At 34.8% G+C, this 15,011-nt stretch overlaps 1 protein-coding gene across 1 annotated transcript in view; it reads right to left on the bottom strand.

Annotated features, from left to right (window-relative positions):
• LOC135217537 (serine/threonine-protein kinase atr-like) overlaps nt 1–15,011 on the bottom strand; it is a 796,062-nt gene that overhangs the window by 316,655 nt on the left and 464,396 nt on the right. Inside the window, 2 exon segments of the mRNA XM_064253504.1 lie at nt 5,606–5,714; nt 14,273–14,443. Coding sequence (XP_064109574.1) covers nt 5,606–5,714; nt 14,273–14,443 — 280 coding nt within the window.

Below are 15,011 nucleotides of genomic sequence, written 5' to 3'. Positions count from 1 at the left end.
TATGTCACTAAATTTACGGTTTAGCAGCTAATGGCTGTGAGGATGTGGGTAAAATGCAGTCGGCTGATGATTTTATGAATGTAAACATAATCAGAATGAAAATGGTACTTGATCACTGTGTCCATAAATTACAATCTGATAATATCACAATAATTAATTAAATATAATTGCATACAGTACATTAAACAACAGTTTTATTAAAATTATTATTCTCAAAACAACTGTATTACAAACGGCCCGCGGTTAACGGCGCAATCACTCAACGGCGAATCGGTTTTACGGCGGTCGTCAAAAATATTCATTAAAAAAATAAGGCATTTTAAAGGTATCTTTACGGCACAAATTTCAGTTAACAGCGCCACTAGCGCCGTTGTCTAACGAGTTCATACATTTGTATAAATGCCGTTCAGACCATAAAGGTTATGCAAATTATATTAACAAATTTTATGGAGAGTTATTACGTATGTATTAGGGTAAAATATATTCCTCTGACGCTGTTCTATGCCGAAAATATCGAGTTACATAAGTCCAAATTTAGCTATGGATGTGTCGATTTATAAATGTTCATGCTTTTGTTTAAAATGTGTATGAAAATATATTACGTGAAAGGCATTTTTATTTCTGTACAGAAATATGATACAAAGGCAGCTTTTGAAACTGCCCTTCACATTATCAAATACAATGTTTTTACATGTTCTTTCTTGTAAGCCGCCGCCTGCCGCTCTTCCGAAAATATCGATTTAAAAAAAGTACAAATAGCGATCGAATTTGTGGCGATTTTATAAATGTTTTATGCTTTTATGTTTAAAATTTGTATGAAAATGATTACGAATAGGGTATTTTTATTTCTGTGCAGAAATATGATAAAAAGGCAGCTTTTGAAACTCCCTTCAAGTTTTCGACTACGATGTTTTTTTCAAGTTCGTTCTTGTATGTTCCGCCTTTTGTCTGCCGCCCTTCGCCAAAATATCGAGTTAAAAAGAGTGCAAATTTAGCGATCGATGTGTCGATTTTTCAAATGTTTATGCTTTTATGTTTAAAATGTGAATGAAAATATATTACATAAAGGCATTATTTTTCCATTTTTGTACAGAAATAAGATACAAATTAAGGCAGCCTTTGTAACTACGCTCCACGTTGTCAGGGGATGGTTTTTCATGTTCGTTCTTGTCCGCCAGTTCCGAAAAATGCATTGTGTTATTTTATTAATTATGCATCTTTTCCATAAATCCTTTAAAAAGTTATACATTATTTCACTGTATCCAAGAATATTGTATGTATTCTCATATTATTGTATTTTAAAGCACTACGGCAAACTTAAGCCCGTATTCCGCGGAGCGGCCAATGTTGTGGTTTGAAATCAGCTGATGAATACGAGTTTGTTTCACCATAACGCAATTCTGAGCGAATGCTCTTGCTTCTAGTTAGCATAAACGAATATCTATATACTTGACTTATATGAGACAAAGTTATTTTTCCTTATACAGCGTGTTTTTAGGTGGAAATATTTATTGAATATGTCTCATTGTGAATGTGAACTACTATTTTTTTCGTTAACATATTACGTTGGCGGCATGTTTATTGCGTAAAAAATTACGTGATTCCGTTCGCAATAATCCTTTATATCATCGTAATACGAACTTTACGCTATTTATCTTATATCGGCGTGAAACCAACAGTAAAATGTGTTCTTTCAAGCACAGTAGTTTTGATTAAAATGATTTTATCCCAATTTTATCTACAGTTGTGTGTGATGCAGACGTTTACTGCAGTTTTATCCTTGTTGCCGATGTACGATAATAGTCATTAGCAGCTTAAAAAACAGTTTTCTCAGCTTCAGTTATAACTAGGTTTAAATTTAACGGTATATTTCCCGATTGATCTTTAATCTATATTGATCTCTGATCTATAGCGAATAAAGTTATTACATTAAGATATCTCAGTTCTATTCTATACATAACGCCATTTATAACAAATATGGTAATGTTGCACTGTAGTACGATGATCGAAATACAAGCCAAACAGATGTTATCCAGTTCAGTTGTACTTAGAAAAAAAAAAAAAGTTGTTTCTCATTCGGTTGTTCATGGCTGTACACGTTCACGCAACAACGTATACATTATTAAAACCATACTTTCATCATTCTCTTTTGCTGTTATTGAACTTATGTAACTAGAAGATGGATAAAGTTAGGCCATTGTAATTTGATCTCTCATAAAATCGGACTATCGTAAGACTAATGATCGTAACCTGAACACTACAGCTACCTGTACACTGTATAAAGTTTATTATCTCTTTACATACTCTAGACCCACCCCATGTACTGTACAGTAAATTCTATAGTACTATACTGCATAATATAATTTTACTTATTGCGCCGTGGGATTACGGCGCCCTTTGACTGGTCTAGAGTTTCGAAAGAAGGTGTGCAGCGGCCGTAGGCTTTAAAATTGCTCAGCGTCAAAAATCGCTTGGCGTCTGGTGGCCAGGAACGGAACGCCTGCCGCTAACCGAGGGCCGCCTGTACTTGAATTTTATATATGGATATCTTTCAGTTAAACAACCAACACTCTCTCTCTCTCTCTCTCTCTCTCTCTCTCTCTCTCTCTCTCTCTCTCTCTCTCTCTCTCTCTCTCTCTCTCTCTCTCTCTCTCTCTCTCTCTCTCATATAGAAAGGTTTAAAAAAATAAAAGCAGCAGATATTCAGGTTTATCTTAAAACTGAAAGTCAGAAAAGTTTGAAGTGCCAGGAAACATTGAAAGGTGCCATGAAATCAGAACTCAACAATGTGCTTATTAAGTAAAGTGGTTTAAGGACACCAACCAGCCAATATAGGGCAAAAATCGAAAGGTCATGTAAAAGTTTCATGGAGCTTCGTATGGCAATGGAGAATGAGTATTCGAAATATTTCATCAAAATTCCTCTTACTTTCATAGTTACTGGGAAATAAGTAAAAGTAACTCAATAAGCCAATAACAATGATCCGTACACAAAAGAAAATGCAGTATTTCTTCTGTTATCATAAATTTTGATAATTATTATCAAACAAATTATGACCAATGGCATCTGTAGAGATTCCATGAGTCACAAAACGAGAAGACTGAGCTTTACACCCTTTCAGTGTGAGCAGCAACATGAAAGAGAGTACACGTTCAAGTTTCACCTCTGACATTCACTTGCTTTTACAATGTTTTTCTTTGTTTTGGCAAGGTTTTCATCATGCCAAGAGAAAAAGACATGCAAAACATCTTGCTAACATAAAGAAGAAGAAAATTGGCTCTAATAAGAATTCAGAAGATCATAATATTGGCCATAATAGTAGAGTTAGTGAAGGAGAGAGAGAGAGTGTTGTATAAGGAGTGCCCCAGGCTATGATCTTTGAGCAACGGAATCTTCATTTATGATTAAATTATGATAAACAACATTTTTGGTTTATCAAGACCAAAAAGAAATATAAAATTCATAATAATTGTGATTTATTAACACTGTCTTTGTAAAAATCAAATGAAAACTTTGAACGCCCACATCTCAAACTATACTTATTGACCTTCAAATTCTATCTTCTCCCTTAGTTTTAAAGCTATAGAATTGAAATTTGGCATTTAACTTAGAAAGACATTATAGAACAATCAAATGTAGTCCTTTTTTCCAATTTTTTTTTTTTCATTTTTTTTTTTCTTACATATTTTTCCTGATTTATAGGGTTTTTTTTTTTACCATAATGAAAAAATTCATATCTAGCAAAAAATTTAGAAAAAAAACTACATTTGATTGGAGGATTATATCAGGTCTATCTATGGTAGTAATCCCTGGTCTTTATATTAAGTATCAAGGGAGGAGATAGAATTTGAAAAATGGTTATTTTCGGGATAAATTGCACTGGTGTCACAAAACTGAAGCTCAGAGGCGAAAATCATAAGCGGTTTGGAGATGTCCCAAGTCACCTTATTAAGTGGCATGAATGTCAAAGTCCTGTCCTTAAAGCTCCAACGTAATGAAGGTGTACATAATCATTTCTGGGGAGATGATTATGGAGCAGGCCAGAATTTTCATAAGGAACTAAACCTAACAAATGACAGTTATTCATAAGTTTTGTGCTATTTTTGATAACACGGCAATATATACAAGCAGCCCCCAGTTATTGGCAAGGGTTCTGTTCCCAATGGCATGGCGATAACTAAAAATAACTGGTAACCGAAAATCAGTGATAACAGCACTGATCCCGATCAGATGAACAGGGGACAGCGCTGATAAGCGGGGAATCAATGCTGAAAATCGTTATCATCGTAGCTAGACAAGGGCTGTAAAACCGGATCGCTGATAACCGGAGGACTGCCTGTACTTGCAATAAGCTGACAAGACTTTATTTACAGGGGGGTTTTTGGGGGTGATTTCTGTCATCTGGGATTTTCTGTGGTCCTGCAGTAGCCTCGTCCCACGGGTACAAGTTTAAAGAGGTTGAACTGAACAAATGTTTTGGATTACTATGTCGTGATATGAGATAAGGACTGACATCAGACAAAAACACCAGAAGGGATAAATTAATTTTCCAATAGTAAACTAATATGATGTGATAGCCACCAAAGAGTCAACTGAAATAAAGTTAAATTTAATGTACTCTTGACATATCTCCACTGGCTACCAACAAAGATTATGAAGCCTGAATGTAAACACTGATCAAGTTACAAAACATCATTATGAGATTAACTAAAAATTAATGATTTTGATGGAACATAATATCAACAGTGATAAAATCTTTCTTGTGTAATATAGTGGTATGCAATAATCATATTAGTCACCTAGATTAAAAAAAAGCTAAACAATGATACCATTGTCAATGAAATACCATACATTGATATAAATGAACACATGCAGGCAAGAAAAGCTCTCATGATATTTGAGGCGAAATGAAAAATCATTTATTACAATAAAAGTGGATAATTCACTACTAGTTAGTAGTGTTCTTAAAATAAATTTGCTTTGGACACATCATAATTGAGAAATGCATTACATGATAAACATACATACACAGGGTAAGTTTTACTCACAAAATGAAAAGAAGAAAAACACAGACAAAACTAGAGCAATTTTTTAAGAAGACGAAAAAGGTATCACAGGAGCCAGGAAAAAGGAAGAGGAGGAAGAGACAATCAAGGAGGGAAAGAGTGAGGAGGGATGGCTAGCAGCATATGATAAAAATGACAAGAAGCTAAAGTGAAGGCAATAATTAAATAAAATAAGGATGTGCTTATGCCTATGTGACTTTACAGATGAAGACAGATATTCTGTACAGCGGTTCATTTTTTTCCCAGCAGCAATGGAGTCATAAGAAGAGGGAGGAGGAAGAGCAAGGGAAGCAGTGAAGCAAGAGAGAGGGGTGGGGAGAGAGATGGATGATAAACAACAACCAGTTGAGAATATACAACGAACACAGTGCAGAATGTAAATGCAGTAATCCCTCAATTATACGGGTCTTCCTTATCAAGAATTCAAAATTAGCAGGAGACCGAAGAGTAGACAAATTTCAGGTGCTTTTGTCTATTTTGTGAAGGACAGCACCAACTGAAAATGGAGTCAACAAACAGCTCTAAAAATTTACACCTACCAAAATATCATTCAGAACAGGTGCCATCTGCTGGGGTCGAACTTTAACTAATGGGATGATCAGTATTATGATTTCCTCAATAAGACCCAGTAAGGTAGTTTCATCAAGGCTGAAAAAGATTTCAAATAATTAGAATTAGACAATCTATAATTGCCAAAAAAGTAGAATCACTTAGAACATGAACCTGGAATAAATCTTGGTACTCTCAGACTGACAAAGAGAAAACTGCTTTATATGTATTTATGATTTCATGAATACTGATTACAAGAAACAATAATCTAAATAATGATGAAAAGTAAACAAGAGGAAGGACTACACTGAAACTTACTTGCTGATCTTTCCAGTGTCTAAACAGAGCCTTCCAAAATAATTAATTTAACACTCATAAATATTAGAGATAGAAATTGCTTTATCATACTAATATTGTAAAAAACAGAATGAATCTATGAAATATTTCAATAAAGTTTTACTAAGGCAATTATTTACATAATATGTCCAACAGGATAAGTTATGGTAATTTTATACGATAAGTCCATTTGAGGTAGTCAGAATTCACAAGTTACGTGAGATAAATGATATGAAAGTTGCACACAAAATCAAAAGTATGATCATAATCCAGAAATCTGTGGATTTGGCAATCGCCATGGTTCAGGATGTTTTGAATTAGCTTGTGGATCTATTGCTAGATGCAATGGGTTGCTGACATTTGTATACACTACAACTGAGTGTTTTGCAGGTAGAGTTAATTTCACATATACTGTTATTGCAGACCTTCATGAGGCCAAAAATATCACAGACCTTCATGAGACCAGAAATAATGCAAGGACTACCAGAATAAAATAATAATCTATTAAAAAGAAAGAGTAAGTCCAATGAGGTACAAGTATTTCAGCTAATAGAAAGAAAATTAGCCTCATGAATATGAACATGATTTCATTAATGAAGTAACTATCATTGTACAAAACTGAATGATATGTATACATTAATTAGTGTACAACTCCTTTCACACCCATGAAAACTAAAAATCAGATGACTGGATGTTAACAAAGAAGACAAACTGGAACTATGGTTTTATGAATATGAACAACACTAGTACCCAGCCCTCTCCCTTGCTGCCCTATGGGAAGAGCCTCTCTCTTGTTGAATTCTCAGAATATTATCCACCTGTGAAGGCATAGACCGAACTGCCTGATGGTAATTGCGAACGTGCAGATAACACAAGAGGATGATGCATGGCGTCTATTCTCTCAGCACCTCAATTAGTAGTGTCTGTTGATCTATATTCTAATCAGCATGTAGCCAACAAGGACCCACCAGAGTCATCAAAGACCCAGGGTGACAAACACTTAATCACCCTATGTAGGAGATTTAAGGTTGGAAAGGCATACAAGTCTAGATAGCCCAGGAATGTTAACATGTATCCACTATCACTGCTTATGGGTCTCGATCTGGTTGCAAACAGGTCAACCATGAGGGACCCCCATAACTCAGACAAACCCTCTGCTACTTGGGGATGTTAGGACCAACTCTATCCCAACAACATGACCCTGGTAACTGAGCCGATCTACCATAATATTCGGCCTGCCTGGTGTGTATCTCGCCAACAGCATGGCGGCTTGAAAGACCACCCAATCATGAATCTGCAATACCCATTGGCACAAGGTCTGAGACATCATCTCTATGTTTGTTGTAGGAAACCACAGATGTACTGTTGCGCATCAACACCACCAACTGCCCTATCAAGCACTCTTGAAGCGCTTGCAAAGCCATCTTGACTGACATTTCCAAGATACTGATACACAGAAGTGTGTCCTTCATTCACACACATGAACATAATCTCCTCTCAGGTGTGTGCCCCATCCCATCTTTAAAGTGACCACTAACAGGTGCATCTCTGTTCAGGGGAGCTCAATGGCACCCTTAGGTGTGTCATCCAGCTACCACAAAAAGTCCTACCTTACTTCCTAACTCAGAAGCACAAGTCAGGAAGGTGGATCCAAAGAGGCAGACCAATGTTGCTACAGTTGCCAATGAAATGACCGATTGTGACTCCACCCATGAAGTGCAAGCTTCTCAAAGGACATCAGATGACTAAAATGCATGCAAGCCAAGCAAAGAGGTGCAAGGGTCTCCTTTTTATGTCCCTACAAAGGTGAATGTGAGAGATAAAAACTGTCCTGTTGCTTGCCCATGGATAGTTTGGGGACTGTGCACAAACCAGTGAGCAAATAGACTCCACAAGCTTATCCCACTGCAGTCAACAAAGCTGCTGTGGATAAGGGGGCAACACTGAGCTGCAACTTGCACCCAATCAAGGGTAGCACATGACTGTTCCAGTATCAGCATGCAGGATGGCACCAAGCCTGCCTGGGATATGATGATCACTAAATGGGGAACTGGAACTTCTGCTCTCCTACCTAGAGGAAGTGAGCTGGGGGAAGTCCACCTGGACTTCTGCAATACCTTGTATTCTTTTTCTTCTTCCTCCTGTACTCAGGAAGAGACCAAGGATGAGGAGGAGGAAGGTGAGCCTGAAAATGAAAACTGAGACAAAGAGGAAGATGAGGAACAAGAGCAATGAGAATTTTTCTTTCTTTTTTCAAATTTCTTGGTCTACCTCAACTCCAAAGGACTGGCTGAGGCTAGCAGAGGTGAAGTCAACATCTACTGGTTCATCTACAGGCAACACAGTCACAACTGGGAGATCACCTGCAACAGAAAAGATAGCAACAAGAGTTGCAGAGACAGCAGTATGCACATCCAAGAATACAATAATACCACTAGGAAGAAAGAGTGTCTTCTTGTGATGGTGTCCAAAGAAGAGGAGTGGTGAGAGGTAGAAAATGAGGTGTTACCTGTCTTCACCATCTCCACTGGTTAACTACTTGTTCCAAGACTCAATGGCCATTCCAGATTGTACATAAGGATATTTCATACATGAAAGGTGATGGTTGTATCCCCATAGAAACAAAACTCCTTTGCCCGTGGGGGATACATCCAATGCCAACCCAACCTGCTTGTTGGAGATGAGGCAGCATCCCAAAAAGGAATAACTTCTAGTGGTAAACAATGCAAACAGAATTTTGAACTGCAAATTCTTGTAACTGTCATCACTCACACTTAAATATACATATGTGCTACTTGAACATCAAATGATTAAGATTTACACTAAACCACTGTCACAAACAATGTGTAAATGACATGATATTGTAAGCCTAATTTCCTGGGTAGTATTTTCTCATCTTACTACCCAGAGGAACACTCCAGCTTAACTTCCTCCATCCTTACCAACAAAATTCCATTTAAGGCTAATTACAAACATTGGCTTTGTTATTAATTGAATTTCTTAAAACAACAATTTTTTCATATAAACTCCTTACTCATAGTACAAGTTCCTCCCGTCCTATTTTTCACACCTCATGGATCAGACAAAAGAAATACAGTGTGTGATCACTGCTAACAACTGAAGGGTCAACCAGCAAATGTGCTGTGATGATTGCTCTCCCTTATTTCAAAGGGATTGTAACATGCACCTGATTCTGTAACCATAAAATGGAGCCAATGATAAATTGTGGACTGGCATGAAAATAATTTTTCAAAAATTATGACAGCAAATAATGCTATTTATTCAATAATCAACGCTGGATTTTCTTCAGATTATAGTTACCCCTTGTCTGATGGTTATTCTCTTATCAACTATCTTCATTTGTGGAATGTCTGACTCTTTTTATTCCTTATATGACTATATGGATATAGAGTTGCCTGGCAAACTGCAGGAAGGCAGTTCAAATCTCCTGATGTTAGTCTTCATCATCTATTTTGTGGAATGACTGCCTCCTAATAATGCACATGTAATAGGCACTGGATATGTTAATAATTAAAATTAGGTCGACAATGAGTGACACAGGCGGATTGGAATGCATAACATTGCAGCCTTGAGTGTTTTGGAAAATTTGTAAACAGTGAACTCAAGTCATAACATTACCAATCACGCCAGCAAGATCGCGAGGCGTGCAAAGATGACCTAGTTGATTGGAAATCATTTGACTGTGACATCAGAAAAATGCAGTTGCGTACGTCTACGAGTTTGTGCGCCAGACAGGGCATGTATGATAAGTTAGGATGGCATGTACGTGGGATTTGTGAGTAGACTAACATACAGGCATATGGATGGCCATATAACTCCCCAGTGTGGCAATTAATGGGGCAATTGGACGACAGATGTGGTAGTCGCCAGAGATTTCGGAGGAGCTTAAGAGAGCCATTGAAAGGTAAAGTGGAAGGAAAAAAAAGGTGAAAAACTTTGAATATTGTGAAGGGGATTGAACTGCAAAGAAACACTTGAAAGGTTTATGGGACATTTACCCATTCTCTTTATTTATGTATTTCGGGGTTTGACAATTGTGATTTCTTTTACAGATGGATTCGGTTTGTCACCATAGAAAATGAATTCTCTAAATGACAATTGTGCATAGGAAAATACTGAAAAGTTCTGACAATGAGAATAAGGTGACATGTGTTGTTTTTTGCCAAGATGACTACAAGTAGTCCACAACTCAGTGATTTATGGTGCCATAACAACGCTTATGGCAGCAATAACCAGAACTCATCCCATTATGGCTCCATAAATTGCTGATTTTATGGCACTAAACAAGCCCCATAAAAGCAGATCGCCAATAACTGAGTTCGCTGATAGCCAAGTCCGCCGATAACCGGGGACTGCCTGTATTGGTGGAGTAATTTATGTTTTCATAGCTTTGGGTACTTACAACATTCACTTTTTTCCCTTGATTTGTCATGTTAGCTATTTTGGGGAAATAAAGACTATTTTTGTATCTCAAGAGTCTGAATTGGCCCAGATTTATGTCGCTGGGATGTCAGAGGTAGGTCACGCTACCAGATACATTTAGTGATTTCACTTTTTTTAATTAAGACAGGGTCCATTAGACACTGAAACACACACTTCACCTCATTGCCTTTTAGGAGGATAACTGACGTGCTATTTACGACAGATGGGGCGCCGAGTTAGTAAAACCACAGATATGGGTTTACCGAGCCAAGTTTGATTTCAAAGTACAGTTATGCAGCAGCATATACCTGCTTCCATTCCTTTAATCTCTTCTATGGGTAAATAAATAGAGTATTGGGTGTTGCAAATCACACAGCAACAGTTAAAATCCCCAAGAGGTGCTGTGTCTTCCTCATTAATTGCAATGCAAAAAATTTACCTTACAAATATATACATTTTTAAAAGTTACTCATCAATTGACAAAAACTGCAAATAAACCTTAAGGGGAGTGCTGACACCATAAGAGCCAATTTTCACCAATTACTCTGAAACTAATATGAAAATTCTCTCGTAGGGAAATTAGAAGTTCAACCTTTAAATTCATGTGTTTTGCAATTAAAAAAACCATAACTTTACTTTTCAAAATTAATATGTAAAACTAGTATGTAAAGATCAATTTTCCTGATGGCAAAATAATGACATAATATATATATATATATAAACATACATACATACATACATATAGTATATATATATATATATATATATATATATATATATATATATATATATATATATATATATATATAGATATTTATATATATATGATATTTATATATATATAGATATAGATATATATAGATATAGATAGATATATATATATATATATATATATATATATATATATATATATACACAGTGGTCCCCCCCAGTATTCGCGGGGGATGCGTACCAGGCCCCCCCCCCCTCCCCCCCCCCCCCAACGAATAGTTAGAATCCGCGAATGTTTGGAACCCCTATAAAATGCTAAAAACAGCCTATTTTGTTAGTTACAACTTAAGAAAAACCACTAAAAATTTTCATACTTGGTTTTTTTAATAGTTTTCTCACAAAAAGTGCATTTTATGATGAAATTGATAACAAAAACCAGGAATTTGTGAATATTTCTCATAGAATACTGCGAATGCGCGAATTTTCCGCGAATAATGCAGGGAAAGGTTCCCCGAGAGAAATCCGCGAATGTGTGAGTCCGCGAATCCGGAGAACGCAAATACGGGGGGTCCACTGTATATATATTTATATATATTTATATAATATACTATATATATATATATTATATACTAATTATAATATATAATAAGATATAATATAATATATATATATATAATATTATATATATAAGATATTATATATATATTATAATATATATATTATATATATAATATATATTATAATATATATATATTATAAATTATAAATTGTAAATTAAATTTTTTTATTTTTTAAATATTTTTTTTAAAATATTATATATAATATAATTAGTATAATATACATATATATTACATAATATATATAATATATATATATATATATATATTATATATATAGATATTACATATATATAACATATATATTAATTATATAATAATAGATATATAATAATATATATAGTATCATTAATTATCTATATAATATATATAGGAGAAGGAATACCCAAGCCAACAGGGACCAGACAGCGCGCCCCAATCCACCGAGAACATCGCGCCCCTTGGAAGGCATGAGAAGACCCAGCGTCAGCGAAAGTCAAGTAACACCCTTACTCAGGTCGCTGAGACCCAGCCCAACACGAATCAGCAACCGTTAACCAACGTAGACCATTTTGGACATACACACACACACATCAAATTTAAATCATACACTTTATGTATTAAACAGAAATTATCTCTTGTGCCTTTATGCATGCTATAAAATATATACATATATTTGTACTCCCGTATTTAGATTTCTATATTCATTTTCATTCCTGTATGTAATTTTGTCATTTTTATCTAAAACCAACATGTAACATATTAAATTTTAAACATACATTTAAGGAAACTCTAGCACATGGCATTGTATTTTGAATATATATATATATATATATATATATATATATATATATATATATATATATATATATATATATATATATATATATATATATATATATATATATATATATATATATATATATATATATATATATAATATGTATATTATATATAATATATATATATATATATATATATATATATATATATATATATATATATACAGGCAGTCCCTGGGATACGACGGGGGTTTTTGTTCTTGAGACGCGTCGTACCGCCAAAAGTCGTCGTAAGCCAGAACATCGTCAAAAATCCTAAAGAAAAAGCCTTACTTTTAATGCTTTGGGTTTGCATTGAAAACTATGTAAACTGCATTCTTATGGCATTTTTCATCAAAAAAACCTTCAAATATTGATTATTTTGCATTTTTGGTGTCATATTTCATCTCCCAGATGAGCGTTGTAGGCGTCGTAACCCTGGAGCATGCGTCGTAACCCTGGAAATAATGTCTATTGACAAGCGTCGTAACCTCGGAACGTAGTAAGCCGACACCGTCGTAACCCGGGGACTGCCTGTATATATATATACTCTGTAAAAGTTACATTGAATTTGGTTCAGTCTTCTTGGAGAAATAAACGTCTAGTTCTGAAAAACGTAAGTTTTGAGAAAACAGCAAAAGAAAAATATTTTTGGAGTTTCAAAAATCCTGAGAGAATCTGGATATCTAGACCATGTACAGTCCCTGGTATCGGCAGGGGTTCCGTTCCAACAGCTTGATGATAAGTGAAAATCGCCGATAACCGAAAATCAGCGATTCTCGGCACTGTGGTGCCAATAAGCGATCAATGGCACCTTTTTTAGGTATGTATTGGCCCCAATACTCTATTATTAGCACCAATAACTGGAAATTATTGCATTTCGGCACCAAAACTGTGCTAAACAAGCACCATAAAACCAGATTGCTGAAAACTGGGGACTGCCTAATCTCTATCATTATAACCCATTTTCTCTAATACGTAACATAGAGAAAGTAAGATATTATTTTTGTGGATGACAATTATGTTTCAATGCATTGTTTTAGCACTTGTTTTACATACTTTTTTTAATTGTACCATTCACAGTGCCATACAAGCGATGAACAAAATTGTCCAACATCTTTTTTTAGCAATAACTTTTCAAGATATATTTATTTACACGGTGTAAACAGTTTAAAACAGTGAATAACTCAAAACTTCATCCTATCCAGGATATTTCATTGATTCTTACTTTCTTTGCAATTTGTCATTTACAGTGCCTTACAAGCAATGAATAAAATTGTCCATGAACCAATCTGAACAAATATTTTTACCATTATAGTTTCTAGATATGTTTTTTTACACATAAAACAGTGCAAAACAGTGTATATCATACTTTATCCCATCCTGAGTAATTCATTTACAAGTCTTTTTTACAATTTTGGTTCACAGTGTCACACAAACTATGATCAAAATTGTTGATAAACCAATCCAACATTTTTTTAGCATTATCACTTCAGGATATTTTATTTAGACATAAAACAGTTGAAAACTCTTCATAACTAAACTTTGACAATTCCTCCAAATTTGCCAGTCAGGTAACATTTGTTAAACACACAACACCTGGCAGCATAAATGACAGATTTATCCAAGATTCATCATTGCAAAAACCAGTTTGAATGCAATAGCACATAAATAGAACAAAACAAAGCATCAGAAAAAGTAACACATGGCAAAACAATAGCAACAAAAATTCAAGGATTTAAAGACTTACTTGTACAAAAAATTTGTCCATGCATTGCATCCTACATCATAAAATTCATCGTCTCGTAACTTGAGAGATGTCTTCAATGATGCTAAAACTTTATGTGCAACTGAAGATATATGTTGTTTCCCCATGACTAAAATAAGATCACTCAATGACCACAAAGCTGATCTTTTTTCCCTGCAAATATGGAATGATATACTTAAATGGGAAATACTATATTAAACAAAGTGATTTGTAGTATACAATAGTAAATCTTAATCATATATCACAGCTTTAATATAATTTCCTGTACTATAACTGAAAATCCTGTTTTTATTTTTACAAGAAATTCAATTACAACATGTTTACAATTTAAAAATTATTTCAAGTTATAAACAGCTAAAACTGAGTAATAATCTTGAAAAATTTTGACATACAATTTTACCTTCAGTTAAACTTTTCACAATACTACACTTACTCTCATGGCCATTATGTGTTTCCTTTGGAAAAAGATGAAGTAAACAGACTGAAAATTCTTTCATATATTCTTTGGAAAAGATTAACTATTGTCTAATGAACTAAAGTAATACCTCAATTATCCACATCTGCAACCTGGCACTAGCTGCATGCAATCATAGCCCATCACAATAAACATGTGGATAGTATATAGTACAGCCAGTCCCCAGTTATCGGCGGGGGTTCCGTTGCGATGGCTTGCTGATAAGCGAAAATCAACGCTAACTGAAAATCAGCAGTTGTCGGGGCT

The sequence above is a fragment of the Macrobrachium nipponense genome, chromosome 7 (assembly GCF_015104395.2).
Source record: "Macrobrachium nipponense isolate FS-2020 chromosome 7, ASM1510439v2, whole genome shotgun sequence".
Taxonomy (NCBI): domain Eukaryota; kingdom Metazoa; phylum Arthropoda; class Malacostraca; order Decapoda; family Palaemonidae; genus Macrobrachium; species Macrobrachium nipponense.
Note: the sequence above shows the minus strand (reverse complement) of the source record. Positions and strands in the feature narration are given on the sequence as shown.